Genomic DNA, 14,961 nt, shown 5'->3' on the forward strand with positions numbered 1-14,961 from the left:
ACCCTCACTTCAGCACGCCCCTCCCTGCGCCTTTACTCACTAATTACATGCAAACAGCAAGACTCTAAACAGGAAATTATTTTGTGTTCATTCTTGCCTTTTTGCAATCATTTATCCTCGTGGGTCAAACCGAATCCATAACAACGAGCATCAAACAAACAAAGGGGAAAAACAAGTCAACCCAACGTGCTGCAGAAGATTGGAGGCCAACAGCCTCAGGATGCAACAAGCCGACTGCCCTTTGATCCTGACCAGCTGGGCACTAGAGAAGGGATGCAGACTAATGCAACACTAACTGGGGAGTCAGCCAGCAATCACCCTGCTTCGCTTGACTCTCTACTTCAGCTTCCAGACCCTACAATTCACCTTGTACTGATTAACCCCACACCCGTCTCTTTCTTGTTGATACAACACAGACTTTTGGGCAAATTGGAAGGTTCAAGAAAGCCTTTGCCCTCGCTCAGCAGTTGCCTTGTGCAGGTCTGTGATAATGGAGCTTCCCTTTACGCGCTGCAACTACAGCTGAGCACTAATGGAAACAAACAGAAGCTTAAGCTGTAAAATACAGACACTTGCATTCTCCCACGTGGCTGAAGCTTCTCCAAAGAGCAGGGAAAAATCAGCAGTTGGCGTCAACTCTGCTATGTCAACTCTTTTGCTAACGTTAGTAAGTCCACATGTAATTTTTTAAAAGTTCAAAGCAGCCCTTGTCCGAGACAAGCTTGGACACCACTGAGAAAATGGAACCTGTTTGGCCAAGGAAGCTCCCCTCACTGAGCAGCAGTGTTAATACACAAGGGTTGTTTCATTTGCAAAGCAAACCTGAACCTTTCTTAAACAGATCAGTACAGGCAAACCCACGTAGCCTCTAAAGAATCCTTATTTCTATGTGGCAGGCTACAGTTCGGCCATTAAATAACTACAATAATTTGCCAGTCCTACTAAAAACATCTCTTCTAGAACTGAAACCAATGGATCATCCACTGATACTGCCAAAACATTAATGTGAATTTAGCCCTGTATTATTATTATTTAAGTGTTTCTCTCAGCTTTTTTCCCTCCATTTGTGTTTGAAATTTCAGAGCAGTAAGGTAAATACTCAACTCCAGGTGTGTTTCAGGGTGTAAACCTTTTCTTCATAAGATAGGCCTCTATCCTGAGAACTGAGTGTGCCATTACTCAATCCCAGTAAAATCCTTACTGAACACATCCAGGGTAACACCTCAAAGGTGAGATTCATAGTAATCAAACACGGAAGCAAGGTGGAAGACAAGTGAATAAGCATCTGACTTATCAAAGCTAAATAAAATGCAGTGTTAGCTGCATTCCACGCCCAGGAAGTGATGGAGCCAGCACTGCTGGGTGTCATACCTGCAGGAAGGTAACGACCCCAAAAGGAGTCTGCACTGGCTGCATCTGAGGGTCTTCTGTCAGTAACATGTGCTGGATTCTGGATTCACTGTTGTCCAAAGGGCTGTGCCACGACACATGGTCACCACTGCAGAAGGTGTTTTCTGCAAGGAAGAGAAACAAGGAATGTTTAGTCCCTAAATTCTGCTGGAATATTCCTGCTGAGGAGCAGGACAGTCCCTGGCTGCTGTTCACAGTGACTGCCTGCAGCCGGCTCTGCTGCATCCCCAAGTCAGCTGAAGCACCTGAACCAGGAAAGGGATCTCCCTGAGCCACCTGGCTTCAAGCACTGGTTTTAAAATGGCCCAATCCTGAGTTAATCCTATGGCCAAAAAAAAAAAAAAAAAAAAAAGAGGTTATAAATTAAGTTAATATATTAAATGCCACCAAATAAAATTAGTCTCTCTCTAATTTATTATTTGTCTCATTTTGTGAGAGGGTACAGACAGTCAGAGGGCCATACAGGATGCCATTCTTACTTGGTTTGCAACTCCGATTTGCCACAGAGAACAGATTCTGAAATGTGAATTAGACACAAATAACGCCCTGCTACACCTAATAAAGCACAGTCTGCTGCCCAACTTGTGACAGTCCAAGTCAAAGACACTTTCTCTTCTAATTGTCTGGCAGCTCTGGTGCAGCATTGTAATTAATATGTTCCTTCTTTCCCAAACAATGAGAAAACCAGTAGGCTGTAAATTTCACTCCATGTCAGAAGAGTCTGCATCAAAACAAAGGGCCACAAATTATTTTCCCCTCTTCACAACTGTAAGAATTCCTTTCTTTTCCTCCTCAGAAATATAAAAACTAGATAATCCCATGTCCTACAGCTGGTTCAAGCCAAAGGCACACTGGAACCCCTGCATATGTTGCTGCCTCAGACAAGGAGAGGCTAATGCCTGCTCTCTGGAGGAACTAGGAGTAAAACCACCAGCCACGACCATTTTCCCAGCATGGTGCAGCTGCACACAGTTGGAGAAGGGCATCTGCAAGCGTGCTGCCCAGCCGACTGCCTCGAACGGGGGTCTTGCAGCGTCCCCCTGGATAGTTTTTTCACTGTACAGAGAAATCAGCAGCTTGGAAGCCACATTATGCCCTCTCACATAGGTGTAGCACCCCAGGGATGATCCGAGTATTTCCTGCGTGTTTCTAAAACCACCTGCAAGCTCATGCTTCCTCCTTACATGAGCTCATTTGTGAAGCCAGGCTGGCCTCTCCCAGCTGTGCCAGGGGTAAAGGCAAGGCTTTTCCCTCTGAAGGACAACCAGGACTTCTGCTGTGGGCTGGAAAACATCAGCAATTACTCGCATTACTGTCCTAAGACACTGGAGTACCTCCCGTGATGTGGAGCAGGTCCAGTTCAGGAGTGCTGCCTGCTGCAGATCCTCCCCTGCCTTGCAGCGGTGCAGGATGCTGCAGGTGAGCAGAGGAGAGGCACCTTGCAGCTGCTGTGCCCCAAAACACCCCAGCAGGGAGCAAACTCACGCTGCCACGGCCAGGGGGTTAATTCAGGGTGTCGCAGGCAACTCCCAGCTCCTCCACCAGGTGTCCCCATTGGCGTTTATTTGGGCTTTTCACGCTCTATGGCTTTGCAGACGGATTTCTGGGACAGCTCAACAGATTAAGAGTTAATATAAACTTTAAAAATAAAATAAAACACCAGGAGGAACTCGGCCTGCAAAACGAGGCACGGGACAGAAGTGCTGAGATAACTCAGGGAGTGCTTTGCTTAGCTAAGAAAGGAAGAAAACAGCAAATGTGAGCCGCTTGAAAGAAAGAAAGGAGTTTATCTTTCTGTACGATAAATTACACGCTTCCAGCTCTGCGGCTGAAAGGAGTGGCTCGGAGCATTACTTCACGTTTAAAGTTGGGACGTGTAAGCAGACAGAAATGAGAAATATGATTGCAAAGTTTTCCTTATATCAAAATGGGATTAAACAAACAGACAAAACCGGCACAGTTGCAAAGGATCTCGCTGATGTTTTCCAGGTTAGGCAAAACGTGGCTGATTAATTTTATTTTTTAAATGATAAAAGCCTCTCAGTCACAGTTTTCAGGAATGAAACAAAACCACAAAGAACGTATTCTTGGGCCCTGTCTCTATACCACAACATTTTGCCCATCAAATGCTCACCCAATTCTATGCTGATCGATCGCTGCGTTTCACTGCTGCTGCTGCTTCTCCTGGGAAATCCCAGCCCGTTTAGAGCAGGTTTTCAAATGCAAATGTCTCTGCTGGAAATCCACCTGTTTATGTCCAGGCGAACACTGAACACTTAGAAAATCTCCCTCTCTCTCTCACATGCGGCCGAACAGCAAAAAATTCACACTGACTACTCAATTCAATCAAAAAAAAAACCCCACAAAACCACATTCTGCCAATAACCCGCAGCCCAATTAAAAGTTGTAAGAGTGCAAAAAGTTCAGAATTACAGCCCGAAACACAGCTCTGCTCCTGCTGCATTGTAAGCCGTGCAGAATGTAAGACCAGCTCCTGTACAGAGACCACTGGAGGACGGAGGAGAGCCTGAACTGCAGGACCTGGAGGCACAGAAAGCGAGGAGCTACAGGAACAAAGCAGGAGCTGACCACTTGCACTCGCCTCCTGCTGGAAACGGGGATGTGCACCCTCCCTTCACACCTCTTGCACCCAATTTGTAAAATGAGACCATCGAAATCTTTAAGCTCCAAGCAAAGTTTTAACCAAAAGATGCTGAAGTTTTCGTAAATTTGGATTTACATCTCAGCTGTGGTTTTCGTGAATGTTGTTGAATTGGAACGTGGATCAGCCAGATAGATCCTCGCAGACATCACAGCACAGATGGACAGGAAAAACCTCCTGCGGTTTTTGTCCCTTCCTATTATTTGCAGTGCTGTCAGCAATGCGAAAACTTCCCTTCATCTGCACACATACAATGTGCTAATATTTCCTACACACAGATATTTATTTCCATAACAACAAGAGATGAGTCGGCACAGGAGGTGTGTGCTCATCTCAGGTACAGCAGAAGCACAAACACCTTACGAGGAGCAACTCACTTCAGGAAGATGCAGTGGTTCCCCAAAAAGCATCCCCATTTCTGCCATACCATGCAGAAATAACCGGAGAAACAGCCTGCCACCTCCCAGCTCGTTTCTGTGTGCTGCTGTGAACCAGGACCTACAGTGACACCAATATGGGTTTACAGCCATACCTTCTGCACGTGTTTTGAAGTCTACTGCATTTATTGAATGAGAAACCTCCAGTCACGACTGGAAACGACTTACAGCTGAAATACTGAAAATACAGATGTGAAAATAGGCATTAATGCACGCATGAAATAAATGTTTCATGTAAAAACAAAAGATGTCCCAGTGCTAGGACAAAACCCGCCTCTCCTTCCTAATAAACGCAGAATGCTCCCTTGCAAATTGTCTTGGTTTAGGAAGGCTGCAGGTTTACAGCCTCAGCAGCAAAGCTGCTTCTGCAGTGATCCCATCACACCCCCGATGCTCTCCCCTGCCCTTGGAGATTTGGGAACAGGCTCAGCTTTATCCAAGCCCGCTCCCAGCATCCACTGACCCAACTTTTTCCACTCCCACCAAGCCCTGCTCCGACAGCCCTTTTGATCTGCTGAAACGCTGTGCAGATGACCGTGCTGAGGCAGTTTCTTATCAGTTCCGAGGAGGGATTCAAGTTTTTCTGTACAAAGAGCGAGCACAACAGATAGGACACAAGGCTTCGTGCTGTATTAATGAGACAAAACGCATTTGGGCCCAGAATCCAGGAAGGGGTAAGAGAGCTTTCAGTGAGAGCTGTGAAAAACCATGGGAAAGCATCTCCTTTACCATTCAATGAGGGCAATGATCAGCCTGTGGGCAACAAACGCCAACACTACGGTGGCATTTGCTGCTGCCACGTTGAATTTCCAGGACTTACACCAACACAGCAGCACGATCTGTTCTCATGAAGCCCAGACTTTGTTGTTTGTTTTTTTTTTTCCTGCAAGTGTGCGTTTTAACAAAACCTCCTGAACTATTCCGTGCTGTTAGGGAACGCTGATTCCACAGAACTGAAATGCTTCATAGGGAGGTATCGATTTCATAAGAACTGAACACGGAAATCGTTACAGAATTTCACTGCAAACTTATTATTTCATTTCATAATTTATAACAGCAAATCTGAAGCTCCCTCCAGCTCCACAGCACTGAGAAGTCTCTAAATTTCCCCTAGACCGGCTCTTGCATTGCTCCATTATGCAAAAGCAGCATCCATAACGCAGCTACACCAGACTTCTCTGTTAAGCCTCCCATATTTTGAAGTCTTTAAAATGTCATTATCCATTTTCTTTTACAGCCCACATAAAGCAGGTGAGGCTCCTGCGTGCAGCAATGGTCATAATTCAGCTGTGCAATCTCTCCTAACTTTACTATCCAACTGCTCAATAACGAGAGCTGGGGAAATAACTCAGAGGCAACCGTTCCACTGTGGACTAGTAAATTTTCTTCGTGTAACGTTGCTCATGTATTTTCTTGGAGCGCATTCCCCTCGCCTTTAATTTGACTAAATATAGCTAATGCCTAGAGAAATAAATTCAAGTCATATTCTTGGCCTCAAGATGTTTTATAAACAGTGTGGCGCATGCAATCCATGCTCGAGAGGTGTTAGCGAGCTCTAGAGAGAGACACAACCCGTTTCCCGCTGCATTTTCCATTTCTTTTTTAAACCTGCGAGTTAAATATCTTCTCTTGCATGTGTATAGGGAACAGTATGGGGGAAAAGACAGTGCAGATGCTGTTCCACCAGCAAGGAGACAACTCAAAGCATCCCTCCTGCCCATGCATGGCCTGGCACAGTCTCCAAGTTAAGATCACACCAGCCTGATTCCAGCAAAGGCCAGAAAACTTCTCCTTGAGACCGGGTCATGCCAACACTTCTTTAGATAGATTTTCAATTTAGGGAAATCGGTTTGTAACCTGACCTTTCTTCTGTGTCACTTCTGAGACACCTCCTCCTTCACACCAGCTAAAACCTTCAGAGGAGGCGTTTTTCCCTCTAAACCAATGAGTTTGATAAATCCGTGGTGGTTCTGAGCTGACACCGAGCAGAGGGGGAGAAGCCCCCAAGTACATTAACTACTAAACATGCTCACTTTGGGGAAAACGGCCGCTCTGCTGCGCTCACACCCTTCAAAAACAAGTTTCTGTGTTCCTCCCATCTCTGCAGAAAGCCAGCCCATCGTTACACGGTCGCTTTATTCTGAGATGAATGCGATGCTGCTGAAAGAAACCACCCTGCGTGCCCCCCTGTGACAGCAGGGGCTACCTGGATCCCGACCCTGCGAGCTTGGGCTGAAAAAACCCATCTGAAATTCGGGACAGCGCATGGCAGCGGGGATGCTGGCAGGCGAAGGCGATGACCGCATCCCTTTGGCGAGCCAGCCCTACGTTATCTGCGGTGCTCGGCGGCTGGAAAACTTGCTGCTGCAAGGGGCAGGAGCTCGGAGGCTGGGTCCGACCACCAGATCCGGGCTAAAATGGAAGCAGGGAGAAACAGGAGTGAGCCAGCAGGCAGGGAAGGATTTCGAGCCCCAGGCTTACGGGTGCAGGAATGTTTAAGAGGCCCCCTGCGAGCTCCTGAGCAGCACGACAGCGATGCAGCCAGACGCTTAAATTGAAGGCAGCCTGTCCGATGGTTGCAGGAATCGTGTAATTTATTGCGCCGTTATTACCACATGCGCAGTCTGCAGAATTTATTACAGAAGTGCATTTTCCCCAACACATTTTTAATATTCAGTCTGGCTTTGTTTTATAAAAAAAAAAAAAAGGTAGTCTGGCAATCTGTCACGAGTAAGCTTTGGTGCTGTGTTTCAGTACCATTTTGCAGACTGAACAGCCAGAATTAATTAAGAGAAACGAGGGGCAGACGCAGAGCCCAACGCTGAAATCTATTAGCTCTACTTCTCACCAGAGCCACTTAATACATTTCTAATCAGCTTACTAACGTCTATGACCACGCATGCAAGGATGCAGCTATAATAAACCAACGCAAAAACTAAATACGAAGGTTATCTAAAGATCTCAAAGCAATACTGTTATGGCAACTCCTCATCCAGACGGAAATTTAAACGAAAAGAAAAACAAAAAACAGGCTATAAAGAAAAAGACTTTACTCTGACTCATTTGCCAGACACATGAAATTAAGATAATCTAGGGATAATCAAATTAATGCTAAATTCAGTCTGTCTGCTTCCTTTCCCAACCTACAAAGGACTACACAAACGGACTGGTGGAGGAGGAAAACAACGGTGATGTAAGCGGTGGGGCCTGCTGGCAGCGTCAGCTCCGAACTTCATTTTCAGCTCAAGCTGAACCTTTTAAGAACATTGGAGGAAAGAGGAGAATCCGAGCCATGATGCATTTTTATTTTTTATTTTTTTTAAAGCTTTTTCCTCGTGGTTTTCTTAAGCAGATTTGCCGTCCTGTATCTCCCACCGGGGAAAGGAGAAGTGCCCCAGCCTGGGCTCCCTAAAGAGGAGCAGACTCGCAGCACGGACAAGATGCCCGAGGAAGAATTAAATCCCCGGAGTACAATTAAACAATGGCCCCGCCGCAGGGATTCAAATTGGGCTTTTACAAACAAGGGGCCTAGGCAAAAGGTTCTTTAAAAAATAAAATAAAATAGCGTGGAGAAAAAACAGCTTATCAGCACTGTAAGGACTCCTTGACCTCTGAGGTTTGAGGTTTAGAAAACGCAATAGCGATGCAGATCTTTTTAAAAAATTGATCAGCACATTGAAAATAAAAACTGTGTGTTAACTCTGGAAAATTAACGATCCTCTCCAAGGAATCCCATCAGTTTACGCAAGTGTACGTAAACTTATTTGATCTTTTAAGTCCCCTGGGGTGAAAGCCCGAGGAAGGGGCCAGAAATGGGATGTCCCCTGCCAACCCCCCCGAGGAACAAAGAGGGCTCCTCACTCGCCATGCAGCGCTCCCAGCTGCCTGCCTTCCAGCCCTGCTGCCACGGGGCTGGGGGAAATCGCCTCTTGTTGTATTTCAGCTCCACCAGAGTTACAAACACCGGGTTTCGTATCAGGATGCAGGCACCTGGACGCCTTCTGTGACGCTGTGTTAGCTCAAGTGCCGTCGTGCAACAGGCGGCGTGGCTCTGTTTCTCCTTTGCCCCCCGTGTTTCCCAGGATGTTTCTTCCCAGCCCTTGCCCATCTGCGTGCCTGGCTCGCTCCCTCTCCCTGCCCACCACCTCTGTGCAGTTTCCATTACTGCAGCCTCGGGGAATTTCTCACGCAGGCTCCCAGTGAGTGACTCCCGTGCCCAGGGCACGCTCCCACCCTCCGGGAGCCGTGGGCCCCCTGTCCTCTCCCTGACTCCTTCCAGCCCTCTCCGCCAGCCACCTCCTCCCCTGCTTCCTCTCCTCCAGCTCCGTGCTGCCCCTGCTCCTTCCAGCCCCCCGCAGCAGCAGAGGCAGGAGCTGGCACCCCCAGCACCCGCTCTGCAGAGGGCAGGGTGCCTCTCCGGCGTTGCTTTTCCACCCACGGTCCTCACCTGCCTGCTGATTTCTCCGCACAGCACACACCCACAGGGAAGGAGTCCTGGAGAAAGGCACGGCAGCAAGGCACGGACCTCCCAGCAGACACCTTGCAGTGTTTCTGCAGCAATTCCTGCCGGTGAAGAGCAACCAAGAGGCACCCTCCTGGAGCCCAGCCTCTCACAAAATGTTTTATCCGGAGCCAGACCCTGCCACCACCATCCAGCCGTGCTGCCACCAGCTTCGCCACCCCTAAATATTGACAGGACTTCTATTCAAGAGCTCTTAAGGAACTTCAAAGGGAAACTAAGGGACTATCCTCCTCTGAAAGGACTCGGGGATGTCGAACACAGCTTTAATGCTCGGCCTTCACAGCACACAAGTCCCAAGTCTGAGAGGCAGACGGAGAGACTGTGCTGGGATCTCTCTAAGCAAAAGTTACTCAACAGAAAGGGCAGCTGGACTGGGACAAAGCACCTCTGGATGTATCACACCGTAATCTCTTAAGAAAAATCATCCAGTTACCCTGCCACTAGTTCTGGGGCTCATAATGGAAAGGGACGGGAGGTGCTAGAGAAACCATAGTGTATTTCTCAGTGGTTATTTTAAGTTTTCAGGAATTTAAGGCTTGCGTGGGCCAAACTTTAGTTTTACTTCTGGCAAAAGCAGGAAGCTGAAGGGCAGGAAACAGAGGAACTTTGTCTTCAAATGTATTTGTGTAAAATATTAGCCGAGCTCTATCAGCTCCTTACAGTGGTGCAAGGGAAACACTGAGTTTGCCCAAGAGCTATATTCATGGATCGAACACAAATCGATCGGTCTGTTCGTGGAGCACCTTTTGAAACTCCATCCCAAGCCTGCTGAGACGACTCCTTTAAGGCTCTGGCTCTAAAAGCGAGCAGGAGAGTCGGTTTTCCACAGGCTCTGGGCTGTCTGCAGCCTCCGAGTGCACTCTCCCAGTCTCTCTTCCCCACCAAGAACAAAACGCTTCCCCTGCTGTGCCCATTTGCTGCCTCCTGGCTGAGCAGGCGGCTGCGAAGGATCTTTGTGCGCAGGGCTGTCAGAAGAGGGCCTGTAATGAGCTCAGCCTGCTGCCGTACTCGCAGGCAGAGGGGGTTATAGTCAGCAAGCACAGCCTGAGCACTCCTTGCTGCACTGATCTTCAATGGGAAGAGTAAGAAGGTGGATGTGTAACCACGAGCCCAACTTCCAGCTCAGTCTGCTCCGAGATTTCGTCTAACACAGGCTGGCAGCTCTCAAGGGAGAAGCCAGTCCTTTTTTACAAGGCTACTCAGCTCGTGTGCAACCTTCACACTCTCCTCTGAGCATCCCAAACGATCGAGGGCAGGCAGAAGGAGAGGGCTCTCCTGTGACTGCAGAACAATTCTGGTTTTGTGGCTTTCAGCTCCTGGATGGGAGGAGGCAGCGCTATTCTGTGCCGAAGCCTTTCGCTGTGAGAGCGGCTGCTTCCGCTTCCCAGAAAAGGCCGGGAGGGACAAAGCCTCACAAACAAGAGGCCAGAGGACCTCACACCAGCAGGAGGGGGAGTTTCTGCCTTCCCCTGAGCTCTTTCCTTTGTCTTGCATTCCTCCCGCGGCACAGGGCACGGAGCCTTTGTCCGGGCTGGGCTGACCATGTGCAGCCCCTGCCCGCTTCCCTTCCCCAGCAGCCAGAGATGCTCCTCGGGTCCCCTCCTGCAGCGGGGATGCTCTGGGGAGGATGGAGAAAAAGCTTGGGGCAGAAAGCAAGCCAGATCCATCCTGATAACCGATCTATTCCACGATAAACACCTGCCAGGAACCAGCAACCCAGCACCCCAGGGCACGGAGCCCGCTGGCTGCCCCTGCATCGCTCCGGCTCTTGCAGCAGCCTGGCTTGGAGACGTGTCGCTGCTTTTTCCGTGTCTCCATGCCTGTTTGTTTCCTCCTTCTTCCAGGGGGAGCCCCCGTGCAGCAGGCAGGCTGTGATGACTGTGCATTTATAAATGCAACACGCATCACATTTACACGTGCTGCTGCTCTGTCCGTCCACGGCATCTGAGAGCAGCGTAAGGGCGCGCGGGCTGATGCAGAGCACAAACAGAAAACAGACTATCGTATTTTTTTTTAAATAAACCAGCTGAAAGAACCGCATTGAAGAGCTGAAAAGCAACGAGCCAAGTTCAGCTCCCATGCAGGGACAGGACACGGGCTGACAGAATTAAAAGGGACAGCACCAGCTGAAAGCCAGCCAACCCAAACCGCGCCCGAACCTGCTTTATCGAAATCGTGGCTACAAACAAGCTGCTTCTTTCAGGCAGCACCAAGACCCCTCGCTCACCGCCTAGAAATAGTTTGCAACCAGCAAAGCAGCCCAGGGAAGACAGCTTCCCTTCTATTTCAGCCAGGTCTTTTCTAAGGAACAAAGACTTTCTGTGCCTCTGCTCCTGGCACAAAGTCTCTCCGTGCGTTAGTGTCAACCTAGCCTTTGGGGTCAGGTCTGTTCTCAGCAGAGGGCTGGAAGTCCAGAGACAACAGGGACTTCCACGACAAGGCACGGGAACTGCCCAGCCTGCTCCGTGAGCCCAGACAGACTGCAGGAGAGAATAAAGCCCAAACTCCATCAAGGTTAAGGAGGGAGAGACAAAAAGACTTTAATTTATGTCACGCAGCTTGCTCACTGGCAACATAAGCCACGGACTTTTCTGCCCCTGAGCCCCAAAGGAGAGCACAGGTGTCCTTAGAAAGTTGTAGGTTCCCAGTCATGCTTTCCAACCAGCTCAGGAGGAAGCTGGGCCAGCCTCCTGCCCTCTCCAGGCTCACGTCACCACTGCTGCCAAAGCCAAAGGCAGCGTCACACAGGTGCTGGTCCCCTCCTTTCAACTTCTCGACACAGAGCCCAGCGTTTTTCCAACTTGGCTGAAGTGTTGCTGGGGCTTTTCCGTCAGCGCAGCAAAAGCAATTTGGTGGAGAAGAGAGATCCTAGCAGCTCTTGAGCAAAGGACAGGGAGATGCTACCCACCAGGTGCTACATCAGCCATGGATGCTGATCATGTGCTGGGGTGCCTGCAGCATCGCGGGGGGCAGCGCCCTGCCTGCTCTGAACAGAAAGAGAGGCCGAGTAAATTTAATCAGCCAAAAATCTAAGGTCAGGGAATTGCATTTATGCTGCCAGGACGAATGAGGACAGGGGCAAGACAAGTGCACCACCTGCCTGGGGACACACTCAGCAGCATCCACACCTGGGGCTCTGCTTTACAGCTCCCTGCCCTCCATCAGTTTTGTACCGAGCTCTGAGAGCACCTCTCCAGCCTTGACAGAGGAAGGACAGACCGCCAGCTGCGTGCTAGTGCACAGCCTGGGGAGCCTCAGCCACAGCCTCAACCACCGCGCAGCTTTTCTCTGACGACTGGCAAGCCTCCGACCTCCCTCCGTGCCTCGGCACCCAGCTGCACGCAGGGCTGGGAGCGTTTCCCTGAATGAAAGCACCAAACTTCAAAGGTCCCTGAAATTACAGACGTACAAAAAGACAAACAACATTAAGCTCTGAAAGTGCGCAGAGAAGGAGCTGCATTAAGTTTGCCTAGAGAAGGCAGCAGCACCGATGCACGGTGCTGGGGTCTGTCCTCTTGTTCCTCTCCAAGGGTTCTCCAAGGGTGCTGCGTGCCACGGACAGTCAGCACTGCTACACTCCTCTGGAGTCTGCTAGATGGCAAAACCACCTTGATGTTAAAAGAAAATAAAGAGGAAAAGGTGCTAGAGGCTTACAAGGGAAAAGAAGAGCTGTACTAAGGGTTTTCAATGGGCCCTGCTGCATCAAACACCCAGAACCGTCATGTAAAATCAAAACCAAAGCAGATTAGAGGAAAAAAAGTCCAGTGCCAAAGACTTAAAAGCGAGAAGGCTTCTCAAGACTTGTTGAAGAACTGCTGTGTCAGGAAAGCAGATGGGCATCCAGCTGCCCCATACCTCACATGCACTCAAAGACAAAATGCTTGACTCTCACTTTCCTCCTCCAGGAGCTCGGACACAAACCCAAGCTTTCGTGGCTCACCAGCACAGGCTGAGGCCAGAAGGCTGCCAAAAGAAGGGCTCAGTGCACGCAGCACTGCCCTGGGTGCTCGCCCTTGAGCATCCCGAGCACCAAGAGCAACAGGAAGGGAAGAACAAACACCAGCTCCGGACTGCTGCTTCTTACTTGTGTTTAGAAGGGAAAAGAGCCAGGTCCATGCACGACCCATGCTTTGCCATCATCCCCACCAGGAGGGAGGCAATTTGCACGAGTGCTGCTCAGCAGTTCCCTCCCAGCAGGTTCTCCAGGAGCTGGGCAGCCAGCACAGCACCGAGCACGGCCCCAGCACGAGCTCGGCAGCTGCCTGCCATGCCCGGCACGTCCGCTGCCCGCCCCGCGCACGAGGAGCCGGCTGGTTGGGACCAGCCCCGGCACGTAGATCCCAGCTGGAAGCTGAGGGGACGTGACACGGCCGCCTGAGGAGATGGGGCAATGAGAAATATCGGGGAGGTGAGCTCACCAGCAGGGAGAGGCGGATTTATTGCAGCGGGGCTGGGACGCGAGGACGTAAAGGACCGGGCTCGGCGTGTGCCGGTGCTCGCGCAACAGCTTGCTTTATGGGAAACGGCGAAGAGGAATTCGGCCAAAACCCAACCGATTTCTCATGGACCACTGAATAACTATCAGATGATGAGAGCTCTTGGCCACGACAAGCTCGGGTTAAATTGGAACCAGTGACTTCATGTTTCCATACCCCTTTCACAGGCTCGAGGCACGCAGCCCGCGCGCTCGGATCCCACTCACCTATGGCACAGGACGGGCCCAGCACTGCTGTAGGAACTGCAGCGAGCCACACTTCCAGCGTTTGCACAGGGTTCACTACACCACAGGTTCTGCTGAAATTAGATTTGATTTATACTTCTTTGCGGAGCCCAAAAACACAGTTAATCCCCCCCCATTTTTAATCTAAAATCCTGGGATACTAGAGAGGAGCCAGGGCAGCTCTATACTGGAAACTGGTCAATATTACAAACAGATGATAGAAAAATATATATTTTACAGAGCCATAGCAACCAGAAGAGAACAATAAATCAGGCTGGGATTAAAAAAAAATAAAAATAAAGGCACAGTCAGGGGAAAAAGAAACCTCTATGAAATACTGGAAGATTTTATTTGGCTTTAGTCATCCTATTAGGGAGAAATAAACACAGTTTTACCAACACGCTGGCCAAGCCTCATTTGTATTCAAGGAAGCTGGGCGTTTGTTTTGTTTTCTTTTCTTTTTACACACAGAAATTGGCCAGTGTCAAGAGTGTTTGAAAACATGTCAGCAAGGAAAGAGTCATTGAGGCTACCACATTGAGGCTTTTCTAAACTCCAGAGGATCCGAAGATGAGGTCTAGTGGTTAAGCAAGGGCAACAGGTGTCAAAGCGCTCGCTAGCTTAATGGCCTCAGGTCTGCAACCTCAGCCAAATCACTTAATCCCACTGAGTCTCATTTTCAGTGCAGAAGTTATACTGCCTGTCAACTGCACCGTGCCTCTGCGGCTCGGATTAAACTAACTTGAATCAGATGAAAATTGCTGGATAAGAAGAAAGCATCTTCTTCATCTGCAGTCCTCATGACTCTTAGCATCGTCACTTACCGGAGGAGAAACTGAGGCATGCAGAGCTGGTGTAACTCTCTCAAACTGATAGGTTTTGCAGAAATAGAGGATGAGACATTTCATGTCCAATCCTTTGGAAAGGGCATCCCTCACTGTGAGGGTGCAAAGGGGCTAGAAATGCCCACGAAGGTGACTGTGGGGAAAAAATATATATATATATTGCTAATTTGGTGCTGCGTTGACACAGTGCTATCAACACGTATCACTCATCGTGTACCTTCTGGAATCAGTTCTGTCCAATGCACTTTTCCAAGGTGTAAGACGTTTTGCTAGGGAATAATTAAGTCAAGGTTATCCAAGATCTGAAAACTGTGCTGCATATAAGCAACTTTCTCCTGAAGCAATCACCTGAAAGCCACACTAAA

At 49.2% G+C, this 14,961-nt stretch overlaps 1 protein-coding gene across 5 annotated transcripts in view; it reads right to left on the reverse strand.

Annotated features, from left to right (window-relative positions):
* Positions 1-14,961, reverse strand: part of SUFU (SUFU negative regulator of hedgehog signaling) — an 83,749-nt gene that overhangs the window by 42,600 nt on the left and 26,188 nt on the right. For all 5 annotated transcript variants that reach the window (XM_082765149.1, XM_082765146.1, XM_082765147.1 and 2 more), the window contains exon 4: positions 1,372-1,514. In XM_082765149.1, the coding sequence (XP_082621275.1) occupies positions 1,372-1,514 (143 nt within the window). The remainder of the gene's footprint in view (positions 1-1,371; positions 1,515-14,961) is intronic.

Source organism: Aythya marila (genome assembly GCF_965140915.1).
Source record: "Aythya marila genome assembly, chromosome: 7".
NCBI lineage: Eukaryota > Metazoa > Chordata > Aves > Anseriformes > Anatidae > Aythya > Aythya marila.